This window comes from Phocoena sinus, chromosome 2, assembly GCF_008692025.1.
Source record: "Phocoena sinus isolate mPhoSin1 chromosome 2, mPhoSin1.pri, whole genome shotgun sequence".
Lineage (NCBI taxonomy): Eukaryota > Metazoa > Chordata > Mammalia > Artiodactyla > Phocoenidae > Phocoena > Phocoena sinus.
The window spans coordinates 70,397,799-70,422,644 of NC_045764.1; the positions used below are offsets into that span (position 1 = coordinate 70,397,799).

Here is a 24,846-nt window from a genome sequence, read left to right on the forward strand (position 1 = left end):
CCTTCCTCAGTCTTGCGGCTGGCTGGCCACTGACACCTTCCCAGCAGCTGCTCCCTTCAAGGCGTCGCTTGGGAGGAGACTTTGTTCCTGGGCCAGGGTGGGAGTATGCCCCCGTCGATAAAGGGACTTCTCTCCCTTACTTTGGTTCCTCCTTAACGATAAGGTGAAATGGCCCACCTTCTGCAGGCCACCCACTTGGTATGGTGGACACACGTCAGGTCAGTGGCAGGGGAATTCAGGAGGGATACGAAAGTCATAGAACAGTCAATAAGCCCGGGCCAGGTGCTTCCTGTTGTGTTGACCACCAGGCCTTTCCAGCAGCCCTCACAGATAAGGAAGGGAGCCGGCCTTTGGGGAGCACTGTGGTGCTTGCCCACGTGGGGAGCGGGTGGCACTGCAATCTCCCTTTTATGGGTGAGGAAACTGAGGCCCCGAGAGGCTGAGATTCACTGAAGCCCCTGGGTGGGACTTGACACCTTCCCAGCAGCTTGACTTGAGTGGAGCTCTGTCTACTGGCCCAGGGGTTTCCAAAGAGCACTCAGCAAAGCCCTGGGGTCCTGCTGAGATGTATTAGGGGTGCCACAGGCATAAGGCAGGGCCCAGGATCACCCCAACCAGGACCAGGCTCTGAGGTTAAAATGACAGCTGGAATCATTTTGAACCATCATAGGAAACACCTGTTCAGGCAAGCATCATCAATGGATTAGATCTAAGGGGAAATTTTGATGTGGTGCAACATATTTGTGCATGGTCTTTAATCAAAAGTCTCCCAGATTGCTTATTAGTTACATGAGAAAAATATGTAACCATACAACAGAAAAATCAGACACTTTGACTGGGTGATCCAAATAAGCATCACCAGTAAAAGTCGGATGGAGGCTGTGTTTCCAGATGTGATTCCCTGAGAAGGACCTAGTATCGCCTACGCAGTTCTCTGGCTAAGACTCTATAACCTTGATCTAATTGTGAAGTAACCGCAGACCAACCCCAAAGGAACAATATTCTATTAAAAAGCCGGGGAGGACTGTATTCTTCAAAAATACCCACATCATGAAAGATAAAGGCTGTGGAAACATTTCAGATTAAAGGAGACTCGAAGAGACATGTATGTAATATTCAACCCTACACGGGAGGCAACATGTGGTTAAACGATATTATTGGGTCTAACGACAAAATCAGAATATGAACAGTAAGTATTCTATCGGTGTTAAATTTACTGAAGTTGATAACTGCACTAAGATTAATGAGAGAATATGCTTATTTTTAGGATATACACACTGAAGTATTTAGGGGAAAGGGGCCATGATAACTAACTCTCCAAAGACTCAGAAAAAAAATTGTGTATTACAGAGAGAAGGCACTCGAAAGACAAGCCAACAGGTCAATCTGAGTAGAGTATATGCGTGTTCTCTGTACTATACTTACTCTCGCAACTTTTCTCTGTGCTTGAAATTATTTCCAAATGAAGTTTTTAAAAACTGAAAAGCATTGTTCCCTATGACACTTGGCCTCCGGGCTGTAGAAACATGTTGGGGGCAGGGGATGAGACTGGAGCACCTGGCCAAGTTTAGCGAAGGTGGAGCACTGAGGGAGGGCGAGGGCCCCAGCCTGGACTATGGGAAGTGGGCCCTTGAAGAGAGCTTGGAGGAAAGGTGATGCCCCGGTCAACCACCACCTACCCTCTGCTTCCATGAGGCCCTGGAGCTGGTCCCCACACCAACAAACAGGCTTGTGGCAGCGAAGTTCCATGAAAAGGGATTTATTGCCAAACTTCAAGAAAGGCGCTTCATAAGCAGAAGGCATGGAATGCCACCCTCGTCAAGGAGGCAGGCCAGGCAGCCCCTGTGAATTCCCGATCCTCTCCCCTCCCCTGGAAGCTGGCTTCCCCCTCGTGTCCAGGCTGCCAAGGCACAGGAACCCCACAGAAACCAATGGCATTAGGCCACTAAGGTGACCCCAGAGCTACTTGCTCAGCCTGGTCACTTATCAGAGGAGGAAACTGAGGCTCTAGTCCCAGGAAGGAGGTGACTTGGCTAATGCTCCAGCCAGCCCAGGCTGCTGGTGGAGCAAGGCTGTTCCCCAAAGGAAGACTGCAGGGGGCCACGTGACTGTGGGCCCCTGGTGACATTCTTGCTCTCATACTGGAGACAGATGGAGAGACATCAGACTGGGGCATGGGAGCCTAGTCTGTTCAAGGAGTGTGGCTTAGGGAGGCCAAGGCGGGCTCACGAGCCATGACCTTGCTGCTTGCCCCCACCCCTGCCCAGTACAGGCTGCAGAGTGGACATGTGCCCCTCCCAATCCCTGGCCACTGTCCTCAAGAACCAAGGAGAAGAAGGCAGTGAGCTGTGCCAGCGGGCCTCAGAGGGCATGACTGGTGGCTGGGGGTGAGGCAGTGGGCAGGAAGGCCAGGCACGCAGCTGTGACCCTCCTTCTCTTTCAGTAAACAAAAGTGCACTTGCAGAAACCCCTGAGCAGGCCTGTCAGAAGCTGCGCCTACTCCCACAGGCCCCAGGGAGAGTGGCTGTGGCCCTCAGGGCCTCTGCACCTATAGACTGCCCTCAGTCCGGCCGCTGCAGCAGGATGGAGACTGGATGTGCTCCTGCAGCCCGAGACGACGGCGGGGAGGGGCTCGGGAGAGGCCCAGGGTGCAGGCACGGACCACGAAAGGGACAGGAGCTAATGCTCCTTCCACAAGAAGTTCAGGAGGAGCAGTCCCTCTAGCCTGAGCCAGAGGGGTGAGGGGAAAGGGGAGAGGGAAGTGGGTTCAGGTCCCAACACACTCCCAACGGCATTTGAAGAAATAACTGGGGTACCGGACCTGTTTGGGTTGAGAAGCAACCACAGAGACCCAGATATAAATCCCATCTGGGAGGCACAGAAGTTGGGGCAGCTTCTCTTCTGAAGGTTGATTTATAATGAATTACATACAGGATGTTCTGATGTCGACATCGGGTTCACCTGTACAGGAATGTGCAAGGCTGGACACAAGCAGGTCCAGGGGCAGGGACTAGACTATGAGACCCTTCGAGTTCCTCCTCCACCCTGGAGTCCTCCAATCATGGCTCACCAGAGGGGAAGGCCTGCAGAATAGGAAACAGGCCCAGGGAGGGGCCCCACAGCTAATGGCTTTCTCACACAGATGCCTCCCACCTGCTTTCAGAGGCCCTAGCTGGGTTCCAGGTCTCACTCAGCTGAAGGACAAACCTCTAGTCTAGACCCAAGGCCCCTGCAGCTACTAGGAATAGGGGGGGTGGGGGAGGGTTGCTTATGGCTTGAAGCTGCCTCTGCCTGGGAACATCTGGACATGGAGGCGGCAGGGGGGCTCAGCTGTGCTCTATTCAGAAGTCAGGAATGTAAACTATTGAGGGCGCGAAGCAGAGATGACACCGCCCTCAAAAACCCGAGCGCTGTGCCAGGGCCCTGGGGCTGTTCGGAACGACCATGCCAGCACAGAGGTACCGCATGTGTGCTCCCAGCCCAAGCCCAGAGCTGGAGGCCCGGCCAGAGAGCAGCCCTGGGTGGCACTTGGCACCTCTGGCCAGGGCAGGGCGAGAAGGATCCCAGGAGTCTCTGCAGGTCCTGGCCAAACCCTGACATGCCTGATGGCCCTTCTACAGCCTGGAAAGAAGCACATTTCTCGGCAGGGCTGGGCTCCAATGGACTGAGCTGGCCGGGAGGGACCATGCTCTGGGCTGGCAGGCCCTAGGGTGCGCTTCTCCTGTAGAGGGTCACCAGCTCCTTCCGCTTCTCCCGGAGCCCAGGTGCTTCCTGGCTCAGCTCTCCCAGATCTCTGATCTCCTGCAGGACCTGGGTGGCCTGCCTCAGCTGCTCCACGGCCTGGCTGAGCAGCGTCTCGGCATTCCCAGCATCCGGCTCACTGCCCAGCACCTTGTTCAACAGTTTCTCCGTCTGTTCCGAGGCCACTTTCACCTCCAGCTGGGCCCGATACAGCTGTCCCCCAGGCTTCCGTGGACGTCGGGGGCCTTCCCCAAGCAGGTCCCCCAGGGAGGAGCAGCGGGGATGGAACTGAGGCTGCGGGTCCCAGTGGGGCAGTGCTGTGGACGTTGCTGCATCCTTTGGGCAAGTTCCTGGGGTGCCTGCATCCTGGGATGGCTTGATGGGCTCAGGGCTGTCATCCATACCATTCACCGAGACCTGTGCTGGGCCTTGGGCAGAGGGCTCAGAGGCCCCAGGACTCTGGGCTGGCTCAGAAGCCTGCACACCACTCATGGAGGCTCTCAGTTTCTCCGATAAGATCTTGGCTGGGGGTGTAGGGGGTGGAGCGGGCTTCCCACCCTCCCTAGGCACGGCCTTGGAAGTCCCAGAATCGGGCACCTGGGGCGGTTCTGTACTCTCAGGGTCAGGGGGCTCTTCAGGGCTGGGGCTCTCCCAGCTCACCTTCAGTTTGTCAGGCAGGACCCTGCTGGGGGGCTGCTCAGAGCCCCTGTCCTCCCCCACTGGAGTCTCTGAGTCTTCTCGGCTTTCAGGGTGGGCCTCAGAGCTTGCTGGGACGGGGGTTGAGGCTCTCTCCCCTACAGGGGTCTCCACTCCGTCACCAAGACTGGTCATCTCAGGTGCTGTGGAAGGCTTGGTAGGAGGCATGGGCGGCCGGGGTGTCTCCCGGGGCTGGGCTGCACTGACATCATTGCTGGGTGCAAACACTGGCAGCCCGCTGTCAGGAACATCAAGGTCCAGGCGCGAAAGCCCATCGGATGCTGCACTGGCTACCTGGGTGGAGGGGCAGGATATGGGCATCAACTTGGATGACCAGCCACTGGGTCAGGTGTGCCCACCTACAGGGTATTTAAGCCCTCCCATCTAGGCTGCCCAGGCCCCTGGCCCCCTACTCTCCATGCCCTCTGCTCTGGTTTCCAAAGCCACCTGATTAGAAGCTAAAGTGATTCTCTGATGAATCCTCTCCTGTCTCTCACTTCCATAGAATTCCTGGTTTTGAAATCACAGGCCAGGAAGCCAGAGCTAGGGTGCGCTCTCAGCGCCCCAGCCTGGCTTCTTCCAGCCTGTGTGATAGGCCGCTCTTTTGAATGGCAATTGTGCTGGCCTGGGTGTCAGGGGACATGGTTCCACCCTGGCTGTGGGTCTTGGGCGGGTTCCTTCTCTGCAACCACCCACCCAGGGTCCCCGCAGTCAGCAGGCGACAGGACCAGAACCCACATGTGGGTCTCCTGCACCATCCTGAGCTTGCTCGCCCTGCAGACCTCTGTCCGGTCGGCCAGCCCTCCGGGCCAGAGCTCTACAGCCTTCGCCTGCCCAGCTGCTCAGCAGCTGGTGCCCACTCTCCTCGTGCTGTCACGTGTGGCCCCAGACACGGGCAGCCCCAGACCACAGCTGAGTGCCAGAGGAGAACAGCTGCACCCAGCAGGCAGCTGGCCCCATTTGGCCCCAGGGGCCCACAGGGACACCCAGCAGCCCCACGATCATGGGGAAAACTCCCAGGGAGCCTCAGAGGGCCTGGGGCGGGGCTGGGCAGGAGGCCCTTCCCAAGGTCCCTCAAGGTCCCTCACTCCCTTTTACACACACAGGGTGACCTGGCCTACACATGCGCTCAATCACTGGACACGAGTGCCTCCCTGAATTCTTCTCAGAGGGTTCCCCTCTCCAAGGCTGGCCTGCCCCACACCTCCTAGGCCTCTTCCCTCAGACATGACTTTCCTCTCTGGCTACTTCAGTCACTCCCTCTGCAGGCTTTTTTCCCTCCGCTGACAGACATGAACAGGCTATCTCATCTCACCAGCAAACCCTCCAATGACCTTGGCCCCTTTCTGTCTCCCTCCTTCCCCGCCATGGTCTGTCTCCTTCTCTCCAGCATCCCCAGCCCTGCACCCCATGACAGCCCTAAGCTGAGAAAATGTGCTGTAAACGCCACCATCTGCCTTTTCCTCAGTCCTGCCTCGTGACTTGTGGCTGCCAACCTGGCTGATGACCCCCAGTCCTGTGCCCTTCTCTCTGGATGCGCCACTCTCTGGCTTCCTCTTCCTTTGCTCCCTACTGCCCCCCATTCCCCAAAGGCAGCATCTGCTGAGGTTCTTTCCTGAACTCCAAGGTCTCTCCCCCAACTATCGACACCCATCAGTAACACTGGTCTGACGAAGGGCTCCTCCCTTCCCCCTCCCCCTTGCCCATAACTTCTCCCACATTCCCTGTGTCCAGGGCCTCCCTTCGCCGGGTCTCCAGGCTTGGGGGCACTCCTGACAACCCTCCCTCTTTGTCCAGTCCGCCTCCCCGAGTCCCGAATTCAATCACAAGCCCAGGTGGCTCTTGCTTCCCAGTGTCTCTTGCACCGGCCCCTCCCTTTTCACCCCCTCCTGGGGCCTAGAGGCCCCACCCCTGCCTCTATTTCCTGGCCCCCTGCCTTTCCCTCCATCAACCTGACCCATCCTACCCAGGGCCTCCAACTGACCTCTGCAATGCACCCTCCCATCCATCCTGCCCCCGACTCCTGCTTTCAAGGCCTCCACAATTTCCTCCCCCCTACCCCACCTTCCCAGACACATCTCCCAGCCAAAGGGACCAGGCACACCTCAAACTCCCCTGCCCTGGGCCTCAAGCTCGCACCATTCCCTCCACCCAGGACCTCCCTCACTCCAAGTCTGCCCACTGAAACCGTTCCCGTGCTTCAAGGGTCAGCTCAGGTGTCTGTGGGTCCTCTGTGGTCCCTCCTGCTCAGCCTGCCTGAGCCGCCCTCTGTACCAAAATTAGACAGCGCTGCTTGGAGCAGTCCGTGGACAGGTCTCCTCTCCAGCTGGAAGCTGAGCTCTGAGAGGCGGGGACTAGCCTCAGGCTCTCAGTTTCCCTCCAGCACCAGCTTGGGTTAAGGCGCGTGGACTCAACACAGGAAGCAGGCGCACCCACTCCCTGAGGACATACAGCACTCGCGCCTCCACACCGACACCCCGCATGCCACTCAGGCAGCCCGATACCAAGAGTGCTCAGGAAAAAGGTGGCCCAAGCCCGCTGCCACCTAAGGAGCTGTGGTCCCAGGCTCATCTGACTCCCAACCTTCCCAAGCTGGGGCCAAGGCCCTACCTCCTTCAGGTGGACTCTTGTAGGGGGCCGGCGCCGCTGACCCCCACGTACGCGGTCCCGTGTCACATGCTCCAGGGCACAGCTCTTGTCCACCTTTACCTGGGAAGGACAGGGAACCATGTCAGTCCCCAGCAGGCCTTGAGGAGAGGAGGAAACGCCCAGGCGTTAACCTGAGACTCAGAGGCAGGGTCTGCACCTGCATCCTTGCTTGGCAGGGTCAAGGGCCCCAGCTGTCCCTCTCTTTGAGGCACCTCCCTGCTTTTCCCCCCGCCTCTACACAGCCTGTGTCATCTCTCTGCAGTCTGAGGCTCTCCCTTCTCTGCAGCTGCTTGCTCAGCCTCAGTCTTCCTGCCTAAATGTGGGCTATCAGCCCTCACCCCTCAGTCCACTGCAATATGTAGGCAGCCCCGAGGCTGCTCTTGCGCTTAGCTTGGGGGGAGCGGGGAGAAGACAGCCCATGATCCCCTAGTACCTGGCTTCCAGAAAGACCTTCCCTGGCCCCAGTCACTCTCCCAGGACCCCTGGGGATAGCTCAAGAAAGAGCAGGGCCTCCACCCCCAGGGGTCAGGGAGTCTGGGGGGCAGCATCTCCTCTCTAAGGATAAGGAATGGGGGTGGGGAGTAGCCGGGAAGCCATAGGAAGAGTCACGTGGGAAATCCAGACTCTGAATCCCGGAGCAGCCTGGCCCTGTGGTGGGGGGTGGTGGGCTAAGACTCTTCTGCCCACAGGTGAGGCTCAGGCCCACCTGAGGGTCTTTGCAGTGGAGGAGCTGGTCCTGCTCCGCCAAGGCTGTGGGCCGAGACCCAGCCCATGCTCCTGTGGCCTCCAACACTCTCTCCCCCGAAATGGGGACACTTTCCCAAGCAAGTGAGGGCTGAGCATGGCACAGTCATGTAAGACGTGATCCAGGAGCCATGGCTGCGAGGCAGGGAACCTGGGTGTTAAGAGGGAACCTGTGTGGGAAAATTCGCTCCCCTTGGGTCTCAGTCTTCTGCAATCCAAGGGGTCACTCTAGGTGGCCCCCCCAAGCCCATTTTTGCCCAAACAGCTATGAATCCATGATGTCAAAGATAAACCCTCCCTAGGAGATCTGGCCCCCTGGGACACCCTGCCTGCCGAAAGCCAGATCATGGCCCTGCTGCCATCGCCACTACAGCACAGGGGGCTGGGTGGCCACTGCAAGCAGATAAGGAGGCCCAGGGTTAGAGCCAGCCAAGCTTGGACTTCACCGCCCAACTGAAGAGTGAGCTGTCAGGCTCTCAGCTCACCCACAGACCTCTCTGCTGTTTCCTGCTGTTTCCGGCTGGGGCTGGGTTGGAAAGGATGCATGGCTGTACCCAGTTAAGTTCTACCCCACCACTTACCCACGTTTTAACTTAAAACAAGTTACTTAACTTCCTTACACCTCAGTGTCCTCATCTGTAACATGGGAACACAACCACCTACTTTGAGGGGTGTTGTGAGGATTAAACGAGGTAACAACCACAGGTGCCCCAGTGTTTGTAGCAGTGACATAATCAAGGGGTTGTCAGGGTGGGGTGGGGCAGGGTCCACTCTGAGATCACACACGGTGGGAAAGGAGACCCAGAGCCATCCACAGGACCTCCTCGCACCTCGTCGAAAGCCTTGTTCTTGCCTCGGTTGATCCCTTCATTGAGGGCTTTGATCCAGGATTCCTTCTCCTCCCCGTTGGATGCCTGGAACTTGATGTCGCTGACCTGCAAGGGGCATGCGTGGGGTGGATAGTAGATGTTTAAAAGGGTTCCCATTTGGGGTCTTGAGGAAGCTTCCCACCCCAGATTGAAGTCTGCCCCCGCACAGCTGGTCAGGAGCAAACCACAATGACCCCCACATCAGGTCTGACACTGGGGCTTCAGAGCAAGGGAGGGGACAGATCCAGCAGAGAAGGGGCCCTCTCCATGTATACAGCTGCCAGAGATTTGGATTCGAATCAGCCTTGCCCAGATCTGGTCTCACTCCATGTGACTCCCCCAGACCAGCTGCCTGACCTCTGAGTTTTCTCTGTAAAGTAGGAGTAGTCCCAGTCTACTTCCACCAGACTAAGTACAATGACAGAGGTGACAGGCATGAGGGGTGTCCATTGGTGAAGGCCCACTGGAACCAGGGCCGCCTGCAGCGGCCCAGTGGGCCCCACAACCAGTCCTGGACAAGTGAAAAAGTCCCAGGGTCTCCTTTCTGGCCTTGAATCACAGGCTGCAAGAGAGAAAGGGCATTAGGGGGTCAATTCCAGCCCCCTCATCATATAGATCATCATATAGAGGCTCATCAGATGGGATGGGACTTGGCCAAGGTGGCCTAAAGTAACCCCATGACTTGACCTCACACCCAACCTCATCCCACGCCTCCCCACGGGTTCCTTCCCACCTCAGGCAGGAGCTCCAAACTCCTACATTAGCATCAGAAGGCAGCTCAGAGAGGCCCCTTCCTGCCAGGCCCCATGGTCAGACAGGAAACAGTGGAAGGAGTGAGGCCACACAAACCCAGGAGCCGCCCCTATGGTGGACACAGCAGTAGGGCCTCTGAGCTGGACAGACCAGCACTCACAGCTGGCTGGCTCGGAGCCTCAGGGAGCTATGAAGATCAGTGATGTAGCAAAGTGTTAAACGTGGAAGTGGGCACAGAGCAGGTGCTCAGTAATAGGAATTATCACCATTTATCTCCTTCTGGACAAAACAGTCCTAGTTTCCTCATCTGGAAAAAGGGATGACACCGCCTACCACAAAGCAATGCTGAGGGAATTAAACATGACTAAAGCCACAGCCTGGCACATAGTAGGTACTCAGAAATGGTTACTGAATGAATAGCTAATCAATGAATGAACTGGCCCAAGGTTCCTGTCTTGGGGCCGCTGCGCACTCTGACACTAAGAAGCCCTAGTTCTTTGTCAGGCGGGTCGCCAGCTGCCCATCCCTGCCCGGGTGTTAAGATAGCGCTTTCCCTCCTGCTGCTCTCCCAGTTATGTAACATGCAGCCCGCCTGGCCCCCTCAGCATCCTTGTTATATAACTTCCTCCTGGCTGCCTCTGCCTTCTCCTCACACAGGGCCCTGGTTCCACCCACCTCCCCATGCCAGGCACAGCCCAATGCTCATTTGCATGACCAGGGTAAATTTGATCCTGGCAGCAGATCGGCAGCTAAGTCGAAAACCCCAGGGCACCTTGGCAACTGCCTCAGCCCAGCCATCAGGGCCGCTAGGGGCTCAGGAAGGGACAGCGCTGCATCTGGGCTCTGAAAGGGCCCACCCAGCCCTGAATGAGGGCTGCGAATAAGGTGACCCAGGGCAGCCCATGAGCCCAGCTACGCTTCTCCTGCTCACAGGCCCTGAGTTGGTGGGGTCCCTGCCTGGTGCAGGACTTAGCATCCCAGAGAGCTTGAGAGGCATACACTTGAACTCAGCAACAGATGCAGCAAGAGAAAGAGCACTGGCCTGAGAGTCAAGTTCACAGCGTTCTAGTCGCACCAACCTGCAATGAGACCTGCACAGGTCTCTTTACTACTCAGGGCCTCAGTGGGACAAAAACACAACCACTGGACTCAACCCAAGCTGTGACCCTTTCCCATTGACAGCCTACCTAGGCAGGCTGGGGGGAGGGTGTTGGCCCAGGGGCTCCCCTAGGAGAGGGAATACAAAGTTAAATGGGACCCAGCGTCACCCTAAGGAACCCTGAAATCCTGCTGAATGAGCCAGGCATCCCACAAGGTGGTCCGAATGGGGACAAACAGGAGACCAAGAAGTTGCTCCTCTTGCCCCACCCCTATGTCCTGAAGGCTGCACACGTCCCTCCTCAAGCCCTTCCTAGCACAGGCCCCACTAGGAGGTTAGAAGCTAACGGGACTGGACACAGAGAAGGCCCACATGGCTGGAAAAGGGGGGAGGACAAAATGGCAGAGAGGAAAGAAGCGGGAGGGGGAGAGAGGAGACAGGAAAGAGGAAAGGGCCAAGCTGGCTGAAACCAGTGGGGCAGCAAGGCCCAGCAGAGGCCACCCTGCTTCCTGGCAGCGTCTGCCTGTGACCTCATGGCAGGGGCGTGGGGACAGGGAGGCAGGAGGGAGAGGGGCACGCAAGACACTGGAGTCTTTGTTTATTTGATTAGAGGGAAAAAAAGGCGTCCTCTGGACCAGACAGCCGGGGTCATGTGACCTCCCGGCCAGCCTGCAGCCTCCCTGAGGAGGGGAACACCCAGGGCGATAGGAAAGGAGAGAGGATGCTGGGGGGGGGGGCGGGGGCCGTCTACCATCTGGCCTTTGGAGAGCGCCCACTCTCTGTGTGAGCTCCTGGGTGCCGAGGGTCAGGGGCCCTTGAGCCGGAACCAGCGTGGGCTGCGCTCCCGCTGCCCAGCAGCCCCCACCAATCACTCCACGGCCCTATCTCCCCGACCCTCGCCCTGCTCCCAGGGTCACCCAGAGCTGACCTGAACTCTTGGCACGATTCAGGGATGAAAGGGAGGGTGCTGGCCGAAGCAGCTGACAATGCAGCTGCACAAACAGGCCTCTCGGAAGGTGACGCGCGCCGCCCCCCCCCCGGTGGGGCCGGACCCACCTGGCCCACCACCAGATGATTCTCAGAGCCGCGAAAGGAGGTGGCCCACAGAACCGTGCTGGCAGAGGACAGAGAAGCAAGGTCCCCTCCACCTCACATCCACATACGCTCACTAAGGGACACACAAAGACCCAGGCAGCCCCTGGGCCAGGCGAACACTCAGCGGCACATAAAGAGGTGCACACACGCATATCAGGCACACAGGCAGACCTTCACATATCGCGCACTCTACACCTTCCCCAAATACACACGCACAAATACAGCGCCACTGAGAGAGGAAGCGGATCTCCAGGACAGGGTTGGGGTTCCAGGGCCTGAAAGACCAAAATGTGGCTCTCCCCTTCCTCAGAGAGCCCTAAGCATCAGAGGTCAATGAAACCTGCCCCTACCCTGGGCACACCCCCCCCGCAGGGTCAGAGCTCCACGGTGGCTCCCTTGCCCCCAACCACCGCCAAATGGGACAGAGGGTTAGTGAGTAAAGCATCATGGTCTCCTCCAGGGCCCAGAGCTCCGGGGACCACAGAGGACTGGGTTCCTGGCCCTTAAACCTATGAAAGAGACAGAATGGCTTCGGGCAAGCCCAGACGAGGCCCACTCTCCAACCCCCAGCCTCTGTGACTCAGCCCCGCTCTGCGAGGCCCCACATGACATGCAGAGGTTGGGGCGAGGCATGGCCCAGCTGCAGATTGGCGTGAGCTGGCGAGAGGTGCTGTAAATGCCAGCCTCCAATCTGATCTCCCTCCTGACATCTGTGAAACTCTACCACATGTTAACACCCACCCGGACTCCCTGCCAGAGGTGTGGGGTGCATCCACACACACAGAGTGTCCCAGGGCAAGAACCTCTCAGGCAAGAGACTTCCTCCAGCTTCAGCCAAGAAAGAACAGTGCAAAGGGAGGAAAGCTGGGGGGCTGCAGGTCCAAGCACTGAGCCTAGGATGAAAGGTAGGAGAGGTGGCCCACCCAGGAAGGCCTGGGATGAGGGGAGGGTGTGGCCGCCTGACTACGTCAGGGTGTCAGAGGCCTGGTGGGGTGAAGGCCTCATCCCCAGCTTTCTTGCCTCAGTCCTGGGCCTCCTGGGTACGGGAGATGGCCAAGGGCCCCACCTCCCAAAGACTACTTTCCAACTACAGCCTGGGAAGGAGGCCCCAGGGCCTAGAAGGGGAGAGGGGAGCAGAGCTCTCAGCAGAGCTCTAAATGCGCCTCCTATCAACCAGGGGCTGGGGTGACTTCAAGTTAAAAGCAAGCCAAAGGTCCAACCTGTGGCAGCCCCTGGGTCTGAGCCTCAGCCACATTCAACAGAGAGCCTGCAGACTTGCATCCAGGGGCCCAGCCTGTCTTAGACAGCCTTCCAGGGGTGACCTTGCCCAGCAGACCCTGGCCTGGAGTGAGGTCAGTCAGCAGCAGGCCTTGCCCTACCTTGTTCCCTGGAGACCGCAGCAGGATAAAGCGGTGTTTCCGCTTGAGGAGGGCACGAAGGTCCTGGCACTTCTCATAGCTGCCGAGCTCCACTGTCTCCACACACTTCTGCTCATCCTGGGGAGGGAGACACAGGGGACATGGTGAGAGCTAGATGCCCTAGACCCTCAAACACCCAGGCCCTGCCCCAGACCCTGATCCCACTCAGTGAGGGCACTGCTTGGTCAGAGGGGGCCCTCGGGCTGCCAATCAACCACCAAGATGCAGCATTCAGACCCTGGCAAGGAGACGGTGTTCAGTCCACGCTGGTTGGAGGGATGCCCTCAAGGCTCACCATCCATATGAGAAATGGGGCTCACAGCCCGAAGGCGGGTAGCAGGGCTGACTCAAATGTGCCTAAGGTCAAAGGAGGAAACGGGGAAGCTAGAAAGGCTTACGAAAGTGTGCCTGGGAGTCCACGCAGGCCCAGGAGCCAGGCAGAGACCTGCGAAAGAGGTGGTCTGGAAGAAGGAGCAAGTTGTCACAAACGAGGGGAAAAAAAGGCTTTCCAGGCAGAGCCACAGAGAGAAGCGTGAATAAGGCTGTTTGAGGTTACACAACCCGCCTTCACCACAGTGATCCGGAGTTGACTTCCCCACTTGGCATCTTCCACTGTTGACCCTTGGCTTGGGGTGAAAGGCCACTCTCCATGGCCTGCACAATGGAGAAGGCAAGGGTTCTTTCTAGAGTACCCCCTGAGTCTGCCACCGTGAGGCCTCATCACTAGTAAGGCTGGTGGCCAGGACAGTGGCCAGCCTCTTCTCAGCCACCCCTGGACACTGGCTGGGCTGCCTTTCTGCCTGCCAGCCCTGGCCCTTGAGTGTTTTCTCCTCATGGGCTCTACCCACCAGGTGCCTCTCCAGCCAGCTGTCTGGGACACCCTCCTCCCTCAGTGTTGGTCAGTTGGTTCCACTTCCAGGGGACACCCAGCTGGAACAGCTTCCTGGTGTGGCACACTCGCCCCTTGGAGACTCGAGGGAAGCAGATGCAGGCCCTGGAGACGGGCACACAAGTTAAGCCAACTCCTGCTGTTGGACACCATGCAGAGCATCCAACCAGGGACCGCCTCAGTGCTCCACAGTTTGGGGTGGAATATCTGGGAGGCAGTGACTTGATTATTTGCAGAGGAAATGCCCCAATTTCCCTCCATGATAAGTCGCATATACTAAGAAACCCTGACACTTAGTGAGCACTTTTGCATCCCCGATTCTCCTGAGTCCTTCAAGCACCCTGAAATCCTAGAGCCCCAGTATTTGTCTCATTTTATAGAGGAAGAGAATGAGACCTGGAGGCGAAGAAATTTACCCTTGGGCACAGACCCAAATGTAAGGAGCAGGGCCAAACGCAAACACCCATCCTCTGACTCCCAAGCCAGAGCCCTTTGTAGCATACCAGACTCCTTCCAGGCAGAGCCAGAAGCTGGACAGTGCCCTAGCTGCAGGCTGCTCTGCACCAGTGGTCCCCCAGGTGTGGTACCTGGGCCAGCAGCCACAGCATCACCTGAGGACTTGTTAGAAATGCAAATTCTCTTGAATAAAAAAAAAATATATATATATATATCCCACAAGGACTCAGAGGCAAAAAATATACAAATCAATTTTCACTGCAAAGTAAAGGAGCTGTTACAGTGGAGGATTCCTGGACTCAATGTCAATATTATGACATAGTATGAGTGTGTTTCATGTTTGGTAATTGCAATCATTGTTGCTTTTGTTGTGGTCATCCATTTACAATGCTTGGTGTCCGTTTATTTATCTCTTGTAAAAATAAAATGCAGTGTGTGTGTGTGTGTGTGTGTGTGTGTGTGTGAGAAAAAAAAAAAAGTTAATGCAAAGTGTATCTGGGGACCAGCGCTGGTTTGCACATTATTTCCTACAGGTCTTCGTCAAGATGTAGTTTAAGTTTTTGTAATCTTTTTTTACCCCTATGTTACGTTTGTTCTAGTTAAATTTATTGAAATATAATTTTCTGTCTGTTAAATCTAACAATAAAAAATTGGATAATTGGAAAAAAACAAGAAATGCAAATTCTCAAGGCCCATCCCTACTGAATCATAATCTTGGGGGAATGGGCCTGGCAATCTGAGTTTTAACAAGCCCCTATACAAAAGTTTGCGAACCTCTGCTCTATACCAGAAATTCTCAACCTTGGCGGCACCTGGTAGTTTAAAAAAACCCCAGTGCCCAGGCAACATCCCAGACCAATTACATCAGGATCCCTGGGGCACAGAGCTCAGACATCAGTATTTTTCAAAGCAGATGATTGTACAGCTAAGGTGAGTAACCATGGACCTACTCTCTCTTCAGCCTTTCAGGGAAAGGGGAACAGGTGGCCAGGGTGGCCTGATCTTTCCCATCTAGATTCAAACAGGTATCTTTTCCCATTTTTGCCTCCACGCACCTCTTTCCAATCCTTAGTCTCTAGTCCCTTCCAGCTTCCTGCACTCAACACAAGGGCTGGTAAAATCCACCTGCTCCAGGAAGCTGCCCTGCTCACCTGCAAGAGCCTAAGCCTCAGTGCTCTCTCCCTCCTCTAAGGGTCCCCATCAGAAGGCACTTCTGCAGGCATCTTACTAGGTGCTAGGGACACCCTGTCATGGGGAAGAATGGTCCTAACTCCCTGCTGAGCCATCTCTCTCTACCCTCTGCTGCATGTGTCTGCTCTCCTTTCTGTTCCCCCTACAGCACCCTACAAGGGTCAGCCCTCAAGAGGAAAAGTTTGCTGAACTGAATGCCTGACTCAGAGTGAGACTCCAGAAAGGACGTCCCCCCGACCCCCATCCCAGAGAGAGAGGTTCACCTACCCCATGGGCACAGGCCTCCCCCGACTAGGCAGCTACCGGCCCAAACATACCCTCCTCTGTCTGGAAACAAAAGTCACTCCATCTCCACCACCCAGCTCCCCATGGCTGCCTGACCTGGGTCTCCTCTCAACTTGAAACGCTGAATCATCCGGCCCTTCTGCATCTCAGAAAAGTCGGATAAACCAGCAGGCACTGGGCGGGGGCAGCATTTTTGGAATGTCAGCCTCACTGACAGCAAAGAAACAGCCAAGAGTCATTCGCACTCGCCTAGTTCCTTACATCAGAAAGAGGAATTGAACTAGTAAGCATTTCTCAACTCCTTCTCCTGTGCCAAGCTCCCCCACCCCCGAGTGCTAAGTTCTTAAAACTGCCCTGAGGTTTTGAATAGTGATTTTTTTTTTTAAAGCATGATTTAGACTTTTTTGTGTTTAGGGGATATGAAATCCTTCCTGCTTCCCAGACATGGGCCAGACGTAGAGAGGTGACCCAGGACAAGTCTGGTAGCGCCTGATGGGCTGACAGCTGGGGGGCCTGTCACTGAACTCTTATGGTAGCTGGGACTGGAGGAAGCTGCGACAGCCCCATTTATAAAAATAGCCCCCTGCTGCCACCACAGCACATCCCAATTTGGGGACAGCAGCAGTAGAGAACATCTGGGGGGCTGTCTGCACCATTCACCCCCTTGGCCTCCTCCGGCTGCTTCTCTGACACCCCAACTCCATGAGCCTGGGGACTTGGTCAGGAAAGGTGAGATGCTTCTCAAAGGCAGCTCCTTTGAACAACCTAGATCATTCTTGGTCTGCGACAGTTATGAATTTGCCAAGACAGCCTGAGGCATGCTGACAGAAGCCGATGGGGAACAGGCAGGATCCCCCTTCCTCTGCCCCCAGGCCAGTTCTTCCCCGTGTACTCCGTCTGTCAGAGTCATACAGTAATAGCCCAGTTGCAGTGGACAGGCCCTCTGAGAGCCTCAACCCCAGAACATAAACAGCATCTCTAAGTAAAGGCCACCTTTCCGCCTCAGGTCTTCACCCAGAACTTTATTGACACTTATTTAACACACAACTTCCCCATCCTGGGTTGTCCAAGTTCCAAACCTGCTGAAATGAAAAGGGGCACAAGTCTGAAGTGGGAAGATATGAGGACTGTGAGAGGCACAAGGACGGCAAAAGCGGCAACTGGCAGCCTGATGTCAGAGGAGAATGCAAAGCTGAAAAGTACAGTCTGGCAGTACGGAACAGCCTGATCCTCAGTGACTCTGAGCCACCAAGGAAAGACTCCGTTTAGGCCCGTACCTTCTGTTGAAAGGCAGACAATATCCAACGTGTTTTAGAGGACTTCCACCAAGAATAAGTTTTAGAGTTTACTTGCTGACATAGCTGGGTGGAGAGATCCCTGACTTTGGTTCTAGACCTGACCTTCATTCACTGAGATGCTGAACAGGATTTGAGCACCCTGGGCCTCAGGGTGCTCCTCTGTAGAACGTGACATGATGACCACTCTTTTTTTAAAAATATTTATTTATTTATTTGGCTGTGCCAGATCTCAGTTGAGGCATGCAGGATCTTCGTTGCCGTGTGCAGGATCTTTAGTTGCGGCATGTGGGCTCTTAGTTGGGGCATGTGAGATCTAGTTCCCTGACCAGGGATTGAACCCGGGCCCCCTGCATTGGGAGCACGGAGTCTTAACCACTGGACCACCAGGGAAGTCCCCATGATGACCACTCTTAAGGGACTATTGTGAGCATCCTCCAAGAGGTATGTAAGACCTCCAAACAAGCATGAGCAATAAGCATTATTTCTACTATCATTACTGAGTGGAGCAAGCTTCAGTTTTCTGGAAACTTCACAGATGTGGAACCTAGCCCCGGGACAGGGAGCTGCAGTGTAGGTGGACAGCTGAGGAGACACACACATCCCTGTACACATATGCTTCAAAGAGCCCCTCATCCAGGAGTCCTACGCTCGCACCTAGAGGTATTGTCCTTGTACCACACCGACCCAGAGAAAACCAGGCAATCGCCCAAGGTTGCACAGCGGGTCAAAAACGAAGCAGGCCTTCCAGTCCGGCTTCTGGAATCCTCTTGTGGCCTGGGCTGCCCTCACTTTGCTCCCTGACCCGGCACCCCCAAACTCAGGACCAGGCAGGTCCTTACCTCGTTCTCGTAGACCAGCAGCTGGGCCTGGCAGAGGAGCAGGTAGCGGTCTTTCCAGAGGCCCAGGAAGCCCCCGCTGCTCTTCTTGATCCAGCCAGCCTTGTCCGCTGTCTGCGCTCCCCGAGGCTTCTGGCCCCCCTCCTTCACGCCCTGTAACACAGCATCCGGACGCGCCATGAGGGTTGCTGCCGTGAGGCCACACAGATTTGTCTCTCTGCTGGATACCTACTGATATCACCCCATTTGAGCTTCCCCACAACCCCTGAGGCAGATATTCTCAATCCAATATCAGAAATAACAGTTAATAACAGCAGCCACAACAATAACAGCTGCAGTCACCTTATACTGAACCACTGTATTATGTTTTGCCCAAACTGTCTCATTTTAACCCATGCGACTACCCTCCCAGGTGGTAGCATCATTATCCACATGTCACAGCAGACTGAAGCTCCGAGAGGGGAGGTGACTCGCCAGAGTCACACCGCTGAAAGGACAAAACCAGAATTCAAACTGGGTCTCTCTGACCCCATGTTCTCCCCTCCACCATTCTGCCTCCCGTGTATTCATTCAACCTCGTCAACACACGCTGTACTGAGCACCTACAATGTCACGGATGCTGGAGTAGGCAGGGAAGAATAAAAAGAACACATCTTTGCCCTCATGGGGCTGGCAGTGTGGGGAAGGAGGAGCTGAACAAATAAACACCAGACATAAATACATTAACAACCATGAAATGCTATGAAGGAATCAGTGAAGGGGAACTGAAGAGGAGGGAGTGCGAGAGGACAGCGGGGGACCTGGCTCAGGTCCGCGTGGCTCAGGAAGGCCTCCCAGAGGAAAGGACGTTCATGCAGGATCCGAAGGATGGGAGGAGGCAGGCAGGCAGAGTGGTAATTTTCCTCCCTACCCCTGCCCTTCTAGAGAGCCCACTCTGCGGCCCCTGCATCCTACCCCAAAGCAGGAGGTTCCGCTGCCCTCATCCCTGCCCCAGGCCAGGACTTTAGGGTAGCCACCTTGTCTGGCGAGGGCTCCAAGGACACTGCCTTCGACCACAGGCAGGTACAGGAGGTAAACTCAAACCCTTCTCTAGGACATGGCAGCCACCCTGGAGTCTCCAGGCCAGTCACTGACATCTTGTGCCTCTTGATTACCTGCTTGAGTAGCTGGGCGCCAAGTATATGCCTACCTAATGGGGTCGAATTCACATTTGGTCCCCAGAACCCAGTACCGTTCCTTTACACATAATGGGTGTTCAAGAAATATCTGTGAAATGAAAATAAAAATACACCCAATTTGCTAACCACTTTGCTTCAATGACTGGTACCCACAGTGGTGAGTGTGAAGGGGCGAGTGGAGGAGAGGGGGCCTAAGAGCATGTCAGAATCCACAGGATGCTAGAAGGAAATCAGCAATGACTAATTCTGACTGCTTTATAATTTACATAAAGCTTAAAAATGGGGCTCCAGTTAAAAGGAGCATACCTCTCCCCAGGGATACCCTGTGGCCACAGCTACCTTTGGAAGGACAAGTCCAGACAGAAGTGTGGTAGGCTGTCCGGGGCTGGACAGGGCATGGCCTCCCTGTGCTCCATCATGGCAGGGAATCCCCAGTCTGGTTCTTACTGTGGCCCCCTCCCCCTCTGAACTGCGTACTCCAGTGGTCAGGAGTCTGAGCTCTGAAGCCCAAGTCACGCAGACCAGAGGCAGGTCACTTGGTCTCTCTAAGCCTCAGTTTCTTCATCTGTGAAATGATGATATTAACAGAAGTTGCAAGGATTATAACTCCGTGAGGGCAGGGGTTTTTGTTTTGATTACTGCTGTATCCCCAATGCCTAGACAGTGTCTGGCACACAATAGGTGCTCAATAAATGTTTGTTGCTGAATAAAAAGATACAACATACAAAGCAATGCCTAAGATACCCTAAACTTAGTAAATGGCAGCTGTCATTATTGTTACTGTTGTCACTGCCATCCCCTCTGGCTCTCTGGAACCCTTGCCCTGGGCCTGGCTCAGAATTCAGGACAAGGCCTTTCTGGGCTTAGCTGCTGGGCCTCAATGCTCCCAGGAGCTCCAGGAATACGAGATGCCCCCTCAGGGTCTCTCCCTAACTTGTAGATGGCAAGAGAAATGGAGAAGTGGAATGGTCCCAAATGGTCTTCCTGGATGGAGAAATGAGGAAGTGAGAGGCTTGCTGACAGGCCAGTTATGAGCTACCCTGATCAGGGAAAGAGGGGACTTCAGGGCCCTTTGACAAGAAGGGGGAGGCTCTAGCATCCTACCATGCACCCAATGCCCGCCTCCCCCCCGCATCACCAGAGACCCTGTGTTCAGCCCCATGGGCTGTGTGACCCGCTGGGGCCTCATCCACACAGAGACCCCTCTATGCTGGCCTCCACCAGGGCTGGAGGGGTAGAAGTGGGAAATGGGAAACCCCACCTCAACATCTGACATGTCACACCCCTCCATTAGCAACTACAGCAGCTGGCCACCCGCTAGGCCTGCAGACTCTAGGCTTCTCTTAAACAAGACCGTGGAGCATGCTGCCCAGATCTACTTTTGAGCTCCAAGCTCGCCTCCTGTTTGCAGAGGCCCACCCACGACCCCATGGGATCTCACATCCCCCTCCACTTGTGACCTCCCCTACTTGCCTCACCCACAGCCTGAGACATGAAAACTTCCTGCCAGCTGGAAGCTCCCGGGGGCCAGGCTGGAACCTGGTACCCTGACCACCATCCTCTCCGCATGGAGCAGAGAAGTGCGCGGTGAAACCATGACTGGATTAGCTAGGGAAGCCAGTCCAGAGCCTTTAGGGATGGGAGTACCAGGATGGCACTGAGGAGAGAAAGCACTTGAGGATGGGGGGAGTGACAGCTGAGGGGCTAGAGGTGGCATGAACCGAAGCCCAGGAGAAGGTCTCCTTGCCAGGAATCAGCCACAGCAAGAGCCACCAGAAGACAGGCCTGGCTGGAGGTCAGAGTCCTGTCATCCTTCACCAGCCCCTCTCCCTGCCCCTCAGACACTCTCCCACCAGGGGGCCGGAGATGCCCCAGTAAGTTTTAATAAGTGGGCCCTCCCCTTGGCAGGGCTCACAGGGGAGGTTTTGTCCTGCTCAGCCCAGTTTCTCGGCCTCCTCTCCTCTTATTGACCAGCTGACCACTGTTCTTCCTGTTTCGCTCTCTCTTCTCCCACCCATCCTCACTCAGGCCCTCCCCCCGCCCACCGCGAGCAGCTCCTGAGGCACCCCTGGGCACCAGCCTGGCTCTGCTTTGCCTGAGATGGGAGGGCCTCTGGGTCATTCATTAAAAATAAAAAAAAGGAAAAAGACACCAGGTCAGTCAGCCCAACACTGTGCACAGAAAGGAGCATGTGGAAAGCCCAACACAGGCCGTGACAGAGAGATAGAGACCAGCAGAAGAGAACTTGTTGGCACCTTACATCACAGGGAGCTTAGGATAATGACCTTTGCCCTTTGACTAAACCCCATGATGCCCTGACCAAACTCTGCTAAGAACCTACCATGTCAGAGCCCTGTGATGGGGCAATCAGAGAGAGGAAGCACAGGCTCTGACCTGGAGAACTTCCAGTCTGATGGGGGCAACACAGACCCTGCACGAGGGAGATCCCCAGTCTGGGGGTTGGGTAGGCATCCCATTGCTTGAAAGGATCCCAGCCCACTGGGAGGGCTCTAGCACTGACCCAGACGGATATCCCGGTCTTGGCTCTCTGGTAGGGGAAGGACTTGGGGTTAGTTTGGGAAGCCCTTGCAGAAGGAAGGGTTTTGGTAGGACTGTGAGGAGGGAAAGAGACACACATCTTGGCCCACAGAAGAAGGAAAGGCACAGAAGGTACCAAAGACCCTATACTCTCAACCCCTTCACTACAGGATGAGAAAGTGCAGGCCAGAAAGGGTCGAAGATTAGCTTAAGGTCACAAAACCAGTGTTGCAACAGGACACTGCCCTGCCTCTCTCTAGATGCATTACGGCAAAGGAGCAGCCTGGTGCCACTGGAGGCCAAGCCAGGGAAAGGCATGACTGAGAGGAAGAGGGGCAGAACCCCAGGGCGGAGATAGAAAAGCCTGAGTCCAGTTGCAACAATACCTCACACTGATAACTGAAGCTTTCAAAGCTTTTGCACATAAACCATCGCATTTCTGGACTGCCCACCTCCCTCATTTTATAGATGGGGAAACTGAGGCCCTGAGAACACAAATGGTTAGATGCCCCATGCCCAGACCTGCACTTCTGCACCAAATCTCAGGCTGATGGGGACTACCAACCCATTGCATGGAGGAGGTCACTGAGGCTGAGGGGGCCTGGCATCAGGGTTCCTGGGGCATGGGGAGGAAGTTCAAAGCCAGGGGAGGACTAAAAGCAGCCATTTGGGAGTGAGGTGATGAGGCCAGCCTGGGGTCATGGGGCAGAGCAGACGACTAAGATCTAAGAGGTGTTTTAGAGAAAGGAGGATGGGCACTGAGGCCTGGAGAAACAAGAGGAAGTTAAGGGGAAAAGAAATGAGAGGAAAAGAGGGATGTCAAAGGACGGGCGGGGTAGGGAACAGGGAGCTCCCGGCTGTGTGGGGAGGTGGTGGGCAAGACCGTAGATAGCCCAGATGTGCGGGGAGCTTTCGGCATCTGGGAGTCAGTAAGTGGCAATGTTAGAGACTCAAGACCAGAGGGAGTACAGGGCTGGGCGGACCTCCAGACAAGCCATTGGCCCAGGAGGCCCCAGGAGAACTTCCCTTAATTGGGGGCCAGAGCAGATCAGGAGATGGAGTAATCCTGTCCCAAATCCCCTGGGAGAAGGAGAGGGGCCACAGCCAGACAGCCCAGCCCTCACAGCAGGGGTGGGGAAGCCCCACCCCTGTCAGCAAGAAACCACAGCCAATCATAGTGGCCTGACTTTGCCCCCTATTTCCACCCACTCTGAGAGAAGGGGCTACAATCAGGACCCGGGGAGGAGACCAGACCCTATATTTTATAGAAGAGGAAATGCAGGCTTAGAGGGGAAGTGACTTATCTACCATCCCACAGAAATGCAGGGCCTAGCCTGGAGAGAACTCTGACTGATACCCCAGCTGCCCCTGGGCAGTGCTCCCAGGAAGCAGGGAGACGAGCACTGATGGGGACACAGGCAGCCTGGTCCCCAGCTAGCCAAGGCTGCCCCAAGAGTGAAGGTTTCATCTTTCCTTCCCACTTATCCAGGCAAAGACACATCTCCTCCCCTCGGTCTGGGAGGGGCAGAAGCTGAGACCCCTTGGGGGACCAGAAGCAAAATCCTCTAGCCACAGCAGGCCCCTCCCTAGTTTATGCATTCCACAGTCACACATTAAGTGCTGGCAGTGTGCCTGGATGAGGGGGCTACTGAGAGAACTGAGTCTGCAAGTAAAGGGCAGGGGTCACAGAGTGTCTGACCCCACCCCAGACCAAGAGGGTACTGAGGGGGAAGAGGGAGGCTCAAGGGGCATTGCTGGTCCAGCTGCCCAGCTCCTCCAGGGAGTCAGCCCTCCAGGGATGTGGGAAAGGCAGGGGAAGGGATCAGCCCCTACAAGGGCCTGACACCCAAGCAGGGGAGAAGGTAGACTCACAGGGGAAAGGGGACTCACAGGGACTTAAACAGGGGAGAAAACGCAACTTTTCCAGTCCTGCGGCCACCAGACAGGGTCAAAACCTCAAAATTCCTTGAGACAGGGACTCCAGAACCCACAGACCCACCACAAAACACACACACACACACACACACACACACACACACACACAGTGTGCCCTAAGGATCCGACGTGGACGGCACAGGGAGTCAGTGGTAATCAGGGTTCGAGCCCAGCAACCTAGGACACTTTCAGCAAGTCATCAAACTGACCAGAGCCTCAGTCTCCCCATCAATCCAATGGGAACAATAACAACCACCATGCCCATAGTTGGTGAGAGAAGACAGAAATAATGAAGGAGGATGGGTCTGCTATCCCTACCCCCGCCCCTGCTCATCTCATTTGCCTAGGCTTTGCCTGGAGACCCGCGGGAGAGGGGCTGGCTGGAACAAGGGCCTGAGCCAGGGACCCCAACCGCCGCGAGGGTCTCGAAGACCCCAGCCCAGGTCCCCCGACTGGCCCGGCCCTCACCTCCTCTTCCATGACGAGTCCGCTGAGGTCCGGCCGCTCGACCGCTCGGCCGCTCACTCCCGGCGCCGCGCGGTCTCCGTTACCTCCATCCACCGCCGGCCGGGCGGCGGCTCAGTGCGTTCTGTCCCACTGGCTGCCGGGGGCCCAAGAAACTTCGGGGGGGCGGGGCCGAGGGCGGGGAGAGGCTTCCGGGGGCCGGGGGCGGGGCCCGAGGAGGGGACTAGCTGGGCCCCGAGGCCCTGGTCTGGGGCGGGAAACTAGGGCCGGGGCCGGGCTGAGGGAGGAGCCTGGGCGGGGCCGGGCGGGGGCTCGGGGACTGGATGGAGGAGCCGGAGCTGGAGGAAGACGGGGGTGGGGTGGAGAACCGAGCGGAGAGAGGTTTCCCTGACTCGCGGAAGGAGTGGGACTGGAAAGGGATAAAGGGTGTGGGGCACCGGCAGGGGGAGGGGGAGGGGGCTTCCGGCCAGAGGCAGAGGCGAGGGAAGCGGGCGGGGTCCGAGGGCGGGGCCGGGGTGGGGCAAGACCGAGAGAGCGCCCGAGGAGGTGGCGGCATCTGCATTTCAGGTCTCCTGACCGAGTGGGCTGGGGTTGCCTGACCGGGCCAAGCCGGCCTGGGCGGCCCAGAAATGGGGGCATACAGAGAGTCCTTCTTTCCTACCTGACGCTAGGGTAGTGGTGACTACCTGGTCCTCTTCTCCCTGGAACCTC

General features: G+C 56.3%; 1 protein-coding gene across 1 annotated transcript; it reads right to left on the bottom strand.

Annotated features, from left to right (window-relative positions):
- Positions 1-1,743: 1,743 nt before the first annotated feature.
- On the bottom strand, positions 1,744-24,266 carry PLEKHO2 (pleckstrin homology domain containing O2). The gene is made up of 6 exons (XM_032621093.1): positions 24,139-24,266; positions 18,023-18,172; positions 13,026-13,142; positions 8,661-8,765; positions 7,048-7,146; positions 1,744-4,731 (listed from the first exon to the last, which is right to left on the bottom strand). The coding sequence occupies exons 1-6, from the start codon at positions 24,148-24,150 to the stop codon at positions 3,706-3,708; spliced, it is 1,509 nt and encodes a 502-aa protein (XP_032476984.1). The 5' UTR covers positions 24,151-24,266; the 3' UTR covers positions 1,744-3,705.
- Between the last annotated feature and the right edge of the window lie 580 nt (positions 24,267-24,846).